This window comes from Lithobates pipiens, unplaced genomic scaffold, assembly GCF_037356315.1.
Source record: "Lithobates pipiens isolate NorthernLeopardFrog02 unplaced genomic scaffold, aLitPip1_a1.2 Scaffold_16, whole genome shotgun sequence".
In the NCBI taxonomy this organism is placed as follows: Eukaryota; Metazoa; Chordata; class Amphibia; order Anura; family Ranidae; genus Lithobates; species Lithobates pipiens.
The window spans coordinates 527,374,722-527,387,214 of NW_027507748.1; the positions used below are offsets into that span (position 1 = coordinate 527,374,722).

Sequence of the window (12,493 nt, forward strand, 5' to 3'; positions counted from 1 at the left end):
ACCAGCCAATTAATTGGCCTGCATACAGAATGCATTATTTGTTTACATATCAGGTATTACTGTGCAGCACACATACAGCTCAGTACGCTGTCCATACATATAAAAGTGAACTTTTACCAGTATTGAGCATTATATTTAAAATAATTATATCGATGAGAAAAAAAAAATTCTCAGCATTTAGTACTACTTTAATACTACTACTATAAAAAGATTTATATCTCCCTTCCACCCTTCATATAGCTTCATGTCCGATTCCTATTTATAATGCCCATATATATCCTACTTCTGGGTGTATATATATGTGTGTGTATATGTACATGTACACACACACAAAGTAGCGATTGTCTGCTTGTACAATAAAGGGCTAATTTGGATTATTTTTTAACCACATTATGAGTTTTTTTGGTGCTTTTTGCAGAAACACACTACAGTGCATTCAACATGGTTTCCTATGGGACACGTTCACATCTATGCTTTTCAGTTCTGTTTGAAAATCTGCACAATAGTCTTTAACGTTTTTTTTCGGCTGATGATATTTACCAGATTCAACCTCTAATAGTATATACAGTGTACCTCTTCTGTCGGTAACTAAATTATACACCACAATTTTTTTTAAGGTCATTAACTGATCAAAACAATAATCTGCCAACTAATCAATTAAGAAAATAATGGTTAGTTGCAGCCCTATATTAGTACATGTACCCTTATTGGCAGTGGGACTCTTGTCCCGGACACACCTGTCTCAAACTGTTGCAGAACTTGGGATCTAGAAGATTCCCCTGCAGAGTTCCCCTATCCACTATCCTATACCTGGAATATGTATTGGCGATACAGACAGCTTTGTACTGTCCCAGACAGAATGTGGTACACCTCCCTGGGTCACATGACCTCTGGATGCCGGCTTGGTGGATGATACGTATATGCCTGCAGAGGCATTTCTAGATTGAACCTACAACAGATTTGTCCTATAATCCAGAGCGAGGCATACTGGCCAAGCTATTGGACATTATTCTCCCCTGTGGAGACCAAGCACATTGAACTGTATCCAGCCTCAAGTCAACTTAGAGAGACTGGCATCAGTGGTTATTTTCTATTTTTTGCTCTGTAACACCCCAGAAACAGAGCCTACCGGCAATGCAATACCTGGATCTTGAAGTTCCAGACAGAGAATGAACCTCTACCAAGACGTGGAGTAGGGCTGTATGTAGATAACGTGCTTTGACCTAAACACAGCTTCCTCCTGTAGAAATATATTGAAGGAACCCCTGGAATTGACTGCTTCTTGAGCAAAAATCGAGGGGTCTTCAGCAAGCCCCGCACTGGGGGCTAGATGCTTTGAGAACCCTCTGGAGCTGTGGCCAACCCAAAGGGAAGAGTCACAAAAATAAATAAATAATTAAAACACTGCTTTCCACTGCAATTACAGAAACCTTTGATGAGCCTGGAAACAAACCGCCACAAGAAAGTGTGTTTACAGATGATTATGGACCCCGAAATCTACCTCTTGCAGAGAGGTCATCACTGAACAGTCCATCTTATCTGAAAACAGAAGGATGTTCAGCGGCTTGAGATCTTAAGATTGACCTCATGTCCCTATTTCACTTTGGAACTGCTACCATTTAATTGTCTCAAAATAATTAGCCCATAGCTTCTGCTCCAAGAGCAAATGTAAGGCAAAGACTGAGGACTCTGTGACAGACCCAGACAGTCCCAAGAGGTGCACTTAACCTACTAGGGTTCTGCCGGCTAAAGATGGAACAAACCACCTCAGAGACTGCCCTATGTTTTACTGGCCTGAGATACTCTCAAACCCCAACAACATGTGGACACCACCAGATCCCTGAACCTGAGAGCGGTACTCCTGCTTCCCCCTGGCTGCCTCTCTTTTCTGGAACCTTTTAAAGCGGAGGTCCACCCTAAAGTGGACCTTCGCTCATCGGAACCCTCCCCCCCTCCGGCGCCACGATTGGCACCTTTCAGGGGGGAGGGGGGTGCAGATACCTGTACAGTACAGGTATTATGCACCCACTTCCGGGATAGCTCTCTGCGGAAAGGGGCGTAGATTACGCCCCTTTCCGCAAGTGCCCGCCCCTTTCCGCAAGTGCCCCGCTGCCTGCTGGGAAACACACAGATCCCAGAGGCAGCGGGGACCATCCTTATTGCGCAGCGCGATTCGCGCATGCGCAGTAGGGAACCGGGAAATGAAGCCGAAAAGGCTCCATTTCCTGATTCCCATACCCAAGATGGCGGCGGCAGCACCCGACAAGACGATCTAGAGATCGGCTTCGGGTGCCACCATCGCGGGCGCGCTGGACAGGTAAGTGTCACTATTTTAAAAGTCAGCAGCTGCAGTATTTGTAGCTGCTGGCTTTAAAAAAAAAAAAAAAAAAACGCGGAGTCCCGGCGGACTCCCGCTTTAACTGGTATAACAGGTAAATAAGCAACTATATTATCCAACCTAATAAACAGACCTCCAAGGATTCAGGCCCGAAACAATGTTGGTTTACCTCTATGCACCTTCTTAGGTATGCAAGTACCTAGGTGTGTAAACATGCAGGTATACAAGTGTTCTTGCCATTCATGCAGTACAGGGTCAATAAGCTCATATGCATGTACCCGCAGGCAAACAAGCACATAGGTAAATAGTCCCAGAAAAACAAGTACATATGTATACAGTTTAATGCAGGGGTCTCAAACTGGCAGCCCCCCAGCTGTTGCGAAACTTAAAGTCCCATTAATCATCGCAAGGTTGACAGTTACAAGCATGACTATCACAGGCAGAGGCATGATGGGACTTGTAGTTTTGCAATGGCTTGAGGGCCGCCAGTTTGAGACCCCTGGTTTAAATGTAATAAACATACGTATGCAGTACAAATGAAAATATGCCAGCATGTGTTTAAGCAATATGCCTCTATGAAAGCATTATTCATTGAAGTATGTGCTCATGCAAATATGCATTTGGGCAAAATATAAAAGTGTGCGCTGTACACACATTCATGCAACAAGTGCCCATGGAAACAAGCTTTCTCGCAAGCAGGTGTTTATGAAACATGTGTATGCATCATTACGCAACACATATCTATGCAGATATGTATAAATATTCATCTTTATTCAACCATGTATCTTTATGTGATCATGCATCCTTATGTGATCATGTATTTTTATGCGATCATGTATTGTTATGCGATCAAGTATCTTTATGCAACCATGTATCCTTCTGCAATCATGTTTAACCATGTATATTTAAGCAAACATGTATTAAATATCATTTTTATGCAACCACGTATCCTTACGCAATCATGAATCTTAAGCATATATCCTTATATGAACATGTATATTTACGCAAACATGTATAAACATGCATCTTTACGCACCCATGTAACATTATGTGATCAAGCGTTTCTATGCAACCATGTAAAATCATGTATATCTAAACATGCATCTTTATGCGACCATGTATAATCATGTCCATTTATACATTTTTACATGTCCAAACATGCATCTTTATGTAACCATGCACATATAACCATGCACATTTATGCAAATATTAATAACCATGCATCTCTGTGCAACTATGCGTTTTATGCAACCATGATCATGTATCTTTACGCAAACATGTAAAAACCTTGTACATTTATGCAAACATGAATAAACATGCATCTTTCTGCATCCATGCATGCTTGTGCAACCATGATCATGCATCTCTATGCAAACATGTATAACCATGTATATTTATGCTAAACATACCACAATCATGTATCTTTAGCAACCGTGTGTTTAAGCTAGTCTGCAAGCAAGCACCTGCTTAACTACAGTTCGCTCCATACTAGACCTGCAGTATTAAGCCAAGCACATGTGCACTATTTTGGAGACACAACTCCTTAAAAATGCATCCATGCTCACGTTTTCCCAAACATGTATACTTAAACATGCAAGATTGCAAGCTTGTATACTACGCTGCACCTACTTATAGAGCAGTCAACACTTTAAAGTGAACTGCTAACCATCCAGGGGTGTTTTAACTTACAGTTATACAGTCACCCCGGATAAGCAGTAAATATGCAGCATATAAATCATGACTTGTCTTCACATAGTTCTCCCATAGTAAGTACTCACACTTAGTATTCTTAGGCTGCTGCTATGTCTCCAGAGGCCTACTGAACCCGTTGCCACATGGCATGGCCACCCTTCCACTTTCTGTCTATATAAAAATAGGCCATAATGAGCAAGCCTGTGCCCTCTAGTGGCTGGAGGAGAAACAGCAGCCCACATGAGTGAGAGTACATAGCATGATTAAACAGCACACTGCTCCCAGTGGCCACTGGGAGAACAGACAGTCAGAAACTGCAAACAAATGCAGACTTGCCATTCCTGCTGCAGGACTCTGAACAGAACAGGAGTCCAATCTTCACCCATCATGGCAAGCTTTTTCATAAAAGACCTTCAGAAACTGGGCCCCCCTTAATCTGGGGTCCACTCCCCTGGACCTGTATAGCACCCCTCAGGGAAGCACCTTAGTCAGAACAAACACTGCACAGGTTTCCATTACGCAGGGTCCAGCGCCGTAAGGCTGCATTACAGGCAAAACCTTGAGGAATCTTCTCTCCTTCCCATGAGGTTCGGGTACCATCCATTTTTGGCTGACAGCTTTTTCGAATGGATCTGATTGAGGTCCATGATTCCTAATAGAACTGTCCAGACCTCCAAGTATGCTCTAAGAGCATATGTAATCTGTGACCTTGAAGACACTGGCGAAAAAAACTGATGTGCTTCCTGTGAAGGAGGGGTTATATAGAGGGGGACTTTTTGTCTTTGGGTGTGCCAGTGTCCATTCACCTATAGGTGGCGTATAACCCACATAGTAATTACTATGGCTGCTCTGTTTCCCGTGATGTACGATAAAGAAATATAATTTTATTCCGAGTAAAAAGGTAACTAATATTTCAAGCTTAAAAAAATACACATGCCCGTGGAATGGCAAACTACAGTACCTAAAAATCTCCACAGATGAGATACAAGTTACCAATTTCGATTTACACAGGAAGCCTGGTGCTAGAATCATTGCTTTTACTCTGACGTTTGCAGCGATACCTCACATGTGTGGTGCAATCACCATTTACATATGCATTCCGGACCTACAAATGCGATCGCATTTGTGCATGAGCACGGGCGGAGGTTTTAGTTAAAACCTTTTTTTTTACATGGTCTCTTTATTGCCATCATAAGCAATGAATAACATGGGCAGTGAAAGGTACTCTTTACTGAGAGATCTGGGGTCTATTGGACCCCAGATCTCCCCTCTGCCCCCAAAAGCATCTGATTAAACCGAGATCAGGTGCTTTACAAGCAGGCAATGGCTTGTAAAAATCAAACCGAAATCTGATGTGAAGAAATCCTCGTTGTGTCCGGTTTCTTACATGACAGAGGGGAGATGGGCATGGATGTACAGCGCAAAGCTATGGCAGTCTTGGGCACCCATGATCACACAGAGGAGCCCAGTAAAGGTGTGGGGGGGGGGGGGGGGCGGAGGCTGATGGAATTTGGATCACTTAAAAGCCCATCACTAGCTGAAAATTTTGGTACCAGGATCATGGCTACAGCCACTTCAAAATGGAGGACGTATGTGTACATTTTAAGGGAATGAAGTGGTTAAACAAAAACCAAAGAAAGGACTTCTTTACTGTTAGAACAGTGAAAGGTGGAACTTCCTTCCCCAGGAATTGGTATTAGTTAGTCTGCAAAATATACAGGGCTAAGTGAATCCTTAAAGCGCCACTCCACTTTTGTTGGCAAAAAAACATCCCCCTGGGTGATCTATGTACATTGCAAGGATTTCAACAAACTTTGTTGCAGATTCCTACCCTTTGTAATTCTGAAGAAATCACTGTTTGTTCCTCTGTGCCGAGAGAGTCTAATGAGAGTGGATTCATAATTATCAATCAGCTGTACACCTGCGGGGCTCTAATGAGGAAAGGTGCAGGGCCTGTATCCCTTTAGCAGTGATTTCCTATATAAAGCATCTCACCAAAAATGACATTTTTGTTATGGGGATGCCGGAAATCTGACTTGTATCTTAGACCCCTCTCACTCTGGGGCCACGCTGTGTTAGCTTTACCGTAGTTTTAGTGGTGCTTTTCAGTCGCTAGCAGGGTGCTTTTAACCCTCGCTAGTGGCCGAAGAAAGGGTTAAAAGTGCCCATGTCACACCGCTGCTCCCAAACCACCCCCAAAGATGCTGCTTGCAGGACTTTTTTCCCCATCCCGAAAACCGAACCACCCCAGTGTGAAAGCACCCAGGCTTTCACACTGAGGAGGCATGAGAGGTGCTTTTCTGGCACTTTACAACCCTTTTTTTAGCACTAATCTGCCTGAAAAGTGCCTCAGTGTGAAAGGGGTCTTAGTGTAGACTTCTGGGAAACTGTCAAAAAAAAAAAAAAACACGGCAACACCCGTTATAAAAACACTGCAGGGCATTGCATTGAGGGCATTCATGCATTCCAGCACGATCGTGAATGCATCATTACAGTGTTCTACAAAACAAAACATTATTTTGGAAGAATCGCCCTGCTAAAAAGCAGTTATTACTTTTCATCCCACACCACAATATGCCACTGTGTGGAAGAAAAAAAGACAACTGAACGATCTTCAGTATCTGGCACCTGCTGGGTGTATCGGAATCTTGGTCCCCTGCTGTAGATCCTGCCAATGTCCACTACAGTGTGCTGTAGTTACGCAGGTGAGAAAACCACAGGGCATAGTGAGGAACGCCAGCATCCAACAAAATTCTCTTTTCAATACAGCAGGGTTCAGTCAGCAGCGTGGCCAAATAGGTGGGTGGGCATTACTGGCTTACTTTGCAGGTCACACGGGTTTTTTTAAATATTGACAGAGTCGCTTTAATGCACATGATTGCACACAGAAGGTTCATACCTTCCTATTATAAACATAGGGCTGGAACACAGCTGCAGTACAGCTCCAAAATTATCATGCAAATTAGCCGTGATTACAAGTAAAGGATAAAAGATAATTACATTATATGGCTTTTCTACTTCATGTTGAGCATTTTGCAACAAATATACAGTACTTACCTAAACCACAACTGCACAAAGATCTTTGCCATATGGTCTGCACAGTGTTGTATGGCCTTGCATTGCACCACCTATTCATAGGTGTCCTAAAGCACACTTCAACTTCAATAAAAGTGCAAATACTTTAACTACTTAAAGCCTGGCTAAGGTACATTTACGTCGCCAGTTTGGAGCGCTATACCAGGATGATGCCTGCAGCATGTCTCAGTAAAGAGGACGTCACTGCATATTGCCATCACAAGGGATACTTGCATTCCTTTTGAGAACAATAAAAATGATTTTTTTTTTAAAGTGTTATACCGGGATGATGCCTGTAGCATGTTTCAGTAAAAAGAGGACCAGTCATAAAAATTCTGTGGTATCACACAGGATTTTTACATTCCTCATGAGAGCAATAAAAGTGATAAAAAAAAATAATAAAAAGACAGGGTAAAAATAAAAAATAAATTAAGTGGCAGTGTTTTTTTGGAGAGGTGGTGTGGTGGTGGGGGGGGGAATGCTTTTAAATTAAAATTGAATCATAATTTTTTCTAAAGCACCCCCCCCTGCAAATTCATACGTAGGTCATGGACGCATATGTAAATAGTGTTCGCACCACACATGTGAGGTACAATTGTGAACATTGTAGCAAGAGCAATAATTCTAGCACCAGACATCCTGTGTAACTCTAAACAGGTAACCTGTGAGGGCTTTCAAAGTGTCACTTACAGAAATTAAGTACTTTTAAGTATCGTAGTTTGATACCATTCCACAAGCATGCAAATCTTAAAAGCGTGACATGTTAGGTACCTATTTATTTGGTGTTACATCATCTTTTATCTTGTACCAAACAATTGGGTAATATATTGTATTTTTGTGCATTAAAGTTATTTAAAGTGTATTTTTTCCCCCAAAAACCGTGTGACAAAAAAAACTGCAGCACCAACCATTTTATTCTCTAGGGCCTCAAGCTTAAAAATACACACATATGTTTGGGAGTTCCAAGTAATTTTCAAACAAAAATTACAGATTTTTAAATGTAAACAAAAAGTGTCAGAATTGGCCTGGTCTTAAAGTGGTTTTATGCAACTGGTGTCTAAAAATACCAGAGTTAGTCTTTTTACATATGTGGTCTCTTCAATATTGGGCATGTTAGGTTTCAAATCAATCCCAGTTGAGCCCCCTTGAACCCAGACCCACAATTTCTTTCATTTTATATATTAGAGGTTTCTATTACAATCCCAATTTGTCTGTTGGGTTTATTAGAAAGACTATATCCACTGCAACCCAGACGTTACTGATCATCTGTATGCCAGGAGAGCCATTCCTAAATGGAATATGGATCTACCTGATCGTTCAGTATGTCTAAAAAAGTTTGGTAAAATATGTAACTGCTTTTTGCATTCACTGTAATGCTTAAGCTCCTTTTGCTTTTTAAAGTATTTTTTGACAGTATTCTGTAGATGCTTGATGATGGTTTATTAAGTCAGATTTTGTGCACTCATTGTGGATAGCAGCTCTGCGGTGATGACAGGGTGCACCATACACTGGTCGTGCTGATGGACACTCTGTGTATGGGATGAAGGCCATACCACAAGTTCTCTTCCAGACACTCCTTCTTTCTGCTTGGGCTCCATGATGTCCATGTGCCTTGCCTAACTGCCCTATGGACTGGGTGGGATGCTGCAATGTTTTAAGCAGCTGCCAGTTTCTGGCTTATGGTTTGTTTGTAATTTTTTTTTACAATATGCAAAATAAAAAGATCTCATTCACTCCAGATGTGTTGGGGTTGTTATTCCCAGGGCAGCCCCAATGTATACACAAGGCAAAATGCTTTGTTTCTAATGGTGTTATTTGCTGTGATGTGAACTGAAAAAAGTACTGTACTGCATGTAGTACTTTTTGCAATGCAGCAGATCGTGACGCAAACCATCACAATGCAATGTGGATGTGGTTAATAACAATCGACTGAAAATTCACTTGTGACATTGCAATATTAAAAAAATAAAAATAAAATGTGCCGGGATTGGCATACTGGTATTGTGAACTGAATTGCATACATGCGGTTGTGCATTCAGCATGGCCCTCTGGGGTGAAGTAGCCCTAAAAAAAACTTACAAAAACAAAATCAGAAGAAAGACTTTTAGGGCCCATAAACACCATTTGCTCTGGGAGCAATGCCCAGCGCAGTGCCAACACAAAGACAAAGCAATTTGCCTTTTTTCTGATGGTTTGAGTTCACACTGTTGCATTATGACGCAAACAACCACATTTCAACACTGCTAAAAACAAACACTTGCTAAAGAGGTGAATGGAGGCTTGTTTAAATGATGTAAATGCTTTGGTGTGCATCCATAAATACTAGTAGTGTAAGACTACAAAGCAAGACTCACCTGATAGTTTGTGCAGAAGAAAGTGTGTCATTTTGAATGGTGCAAGTTAGACCTTGTTCAGGAACTGTTTGTCCAGACATTAAGTGGACTGTCCGATAAAGTTGGGTTGGGTGAGGTGTCTGGGTAGGAGTCACTGTCCTCAACATATCAGATGGAAGCAAGGACACCTGGGGTTGGCTAGGCTCCACTAGTTCTTTCACTTTTGAAGATTTTGGTGATTTTAGAACAGGGGTTGAGCCGTTTCTTGATCCAGTGTTAGAAGGACCTTTAGAAGCTTTTGCATGATTTCGATTTGGAGTAGAAACTGGAGAATGCAAAGATACATTTGAGGACAAACTTCCTGAGTATTCCGCAGGGCTGGAGTCTTCTTCATCAATATAAATAAGATCCTTTGGCATCTCCTTGAACTGATAGACAAGGCGTTGGCCTTCCACCTTAGCTAGAATACCTCTTTGGTAATAGTACCTAAAGCAAATAAAATAATAAAGTCAGTTTCTGTTTTGGATCATTACCATTTCAGTTAGATCAATTTGTTATATGTTCTAGCATCTGTTTTAGATTCAGTGAAGGCAACCCAGTGACCAGTGCAGTAAAAAGTCCCTAACATTTCTTCTTTTAAAAAAGGAAGTGCATTATGATACTAGATACTTGGGCAACTTGGGCAACGCATTACATCAATTTTGTTTAAGATTAATCTACACCACAAGATGCCAATTTTGTGTTGATACATTCAAAGCAATTGTGAAAATATATATATTATTATTTTTATATATATATATATATATATATATATATATATATAACATTCTATTTCAAAGTATTGTTTCTTCCAGTTTTGGTGGCCTTATCCCAAACTATCAAAAGTGGAATAACAGATCTCAGGTTTATTTTATTCCCAAATTATGGATGAATATCTTGTACTTGAAATATGTGTACCCCCTAACACTGTATTAATTATTCTTACCGGAGTGCTCTGCCCATTGTCTCATAGTTCATATCAGGTTTATTCTTGTGCTTTCCCCATAGCTTTGAAACTGCCTTGGAATCTACCAGTTTGAAGATTCCCTTCTCTCGCTGAGTCCATTTTATGTACTTTGGACATGTAGCCTTGTCTTGGAGCAAAGCTAGCAAAAATTCCCAAAGGTAAATGGTGTTACCTGAAAGAAAAAAAAAAAACAAAGTGGTCAATGAGACTGAAGCATATTTCATTATATCGTGCATAATATAAATTGCAAACAATCAAGTAGCTTAAAACATGAAAACACACCACAACTCATTTAAATCCCCATGCTCATCATTTCCCCCCATTGGAACACAACCACAGGGATGCCTTAAAAACAAAACAAAAAACATTGGTGGCCATTATATGCCATTCAACTGGTTAGACACAATCCAGCTTAAAAATATATTTTCTAATGTAATGAGTCAGCCCTGGAATTTTAAACATGGGTACTCCAACAGTAAGACCATACTTTCTGCCTCTAATTCCTGCCCTTAAAAGGGAGTTTCACAGGTTTTCCTTCACACTTGTATGCTCAATTATCTTCTACTTTATTCCCCATAACATAAAATGAAGACAAAAACTAACAAGGGGAGTGGGACCCACTCATAATGGCCACTTCAGGTTTTCAAAGACAGTAACTGAAGTACAAAGATAGTATAAGAGGTATAAGAAACGGTTGGGTGCTTTAGCTACTGAGCTTCTTTAAAAGCAAAATATCTGTTTGGGTTTGCGCCCCATTTAAACCGTTTATGACCAGAGATTACTAATACTAAATTATCCAGACCAAATCTGCACACCTAAATATTTTTATACGGTTTCTTCTTTGTTTCTTCTACAAAGCTAAAAAAAAATCTCTACTTACATTTCACATTGTAGACTGACAACTATACAAAAAAAAAAGTTTGTATTTATTTACTAAATTGTGATCTTTTTAATGCATCTTAGGATCCTTTCACACAATCAGACCAATCGGGTCCCCCTGTCCCCCGTATTTCGGGGGGACCTGATCAGGCCGCCTATTGGCCTCTATGGGGAGGCGCATGTCAGCGAACACGTGTCTGCTGGCACCGGCCTAGCATCCGATTCTACAAAATCTGCTGAAAACAGATGTATGGCAATACGTGCACCATCCGTCCAGCGAGTCGGATGACAATAGGATGGAAACAGACATGCAGTCTATTTCCATCTGACCCCCCAATAGAGGAAAGTTGGCTCTGTCCGTGTCCACTCTGCATAGTGGAGCGGACAGGAACTGTCATCCGCCTGCTCAGCGTGGATCAGCAGAGATCCTAGATGCAAAAGGCGAACACAGATTAATAAGACTGCTTTATAAAATGGACCTCTATGTTTCAGAGTAACTTTAACAAACAGAGGTTGAATCTGGTCTAAAAACATCACAGCATCCATTTTGTAACTCGCCAATGACTGTACTAAGACACAAGCCTGTATTCTGTGATAATACCATCTAGACAGCTTTTACATAGCAACCCATCTCTGCTGCCATTACCTTTTCCATCTTTGCTTTTTTTCTTTACAGATATATTTGGGGTAGTGGTAGGTGACTCAGGTCGAGGCGTTTTTGTTTTTCTCCCTAAAAGAAAATATTAGCAAAACAAAAAGTTGAGCTGGTTTGTTGCCTCAAAGTTTAAAGAAGAATTCCAGGTATGCATGGACCAATGTTAAAGCGGGAGTTCCGCCTTTTTCTGTTTTTAAAAGTCAGCAGCTACAAATACTGCAGCTGCTGACTTTTAAAATAAGGACACTTACCCGCCCAGCGCACCCGCAATGTCGGCCCCCGAAGCCGATCTCTCGATCGGCTCTCAGGTGCTGCTGCCGCCATCTTCGGTATGGGAATCAGGAAGTGAAGCCTTGCGGCTTCACTTCCCGGTTCCCTACTGCGCATGCGCGAGTCGCGCAATAAGGATGGTCCCCGTTGTCTCTGGGATCCGTGTGTCTCCCAGCAGACTGCGGGGGACCCGCAGGAAGTGGCATAAATACCTGCAGATTCTGCGGATATCTATGCCGGAAGTG

The 12,493-nt window shown here is 41.4% G+C and overlaps 1 protein-coding gene across 11 annotated transcripts in view; it reads right to left on the reverse strand.

Moving 5' to 3' along the window:
- The window catches only part of ELF1 (E74 like ETS transcription factor 1), a 213,998-nt gene that overhangs the window by 19,107 nt on the left and 182,398 nt on the right, over nt 1–12,493 (reverse strand). For all 11 annotated transcript variants that reach the window (XM_077483165.1, XM_077483159.1, XM_077483162.1 and 8 more), the window contains 3 exons: nt 11,970–12,053; nt 10,424–10,616; nt 9,460–9,924 (listed from right to left, as the gene is read on the reverse strand). In XM_077483165.1, coding sequence (XP_077339291.1) covers nt 9,460–9,924; nt 10,424–10,616; nt 11,970–12,053 — 742 coding nt within the window. The remainder of the gene's footprint in view (nt 1–9,459; nt 9,925–10,423; nt 10,617–11,969; nt 12,054–12,493) is intronic.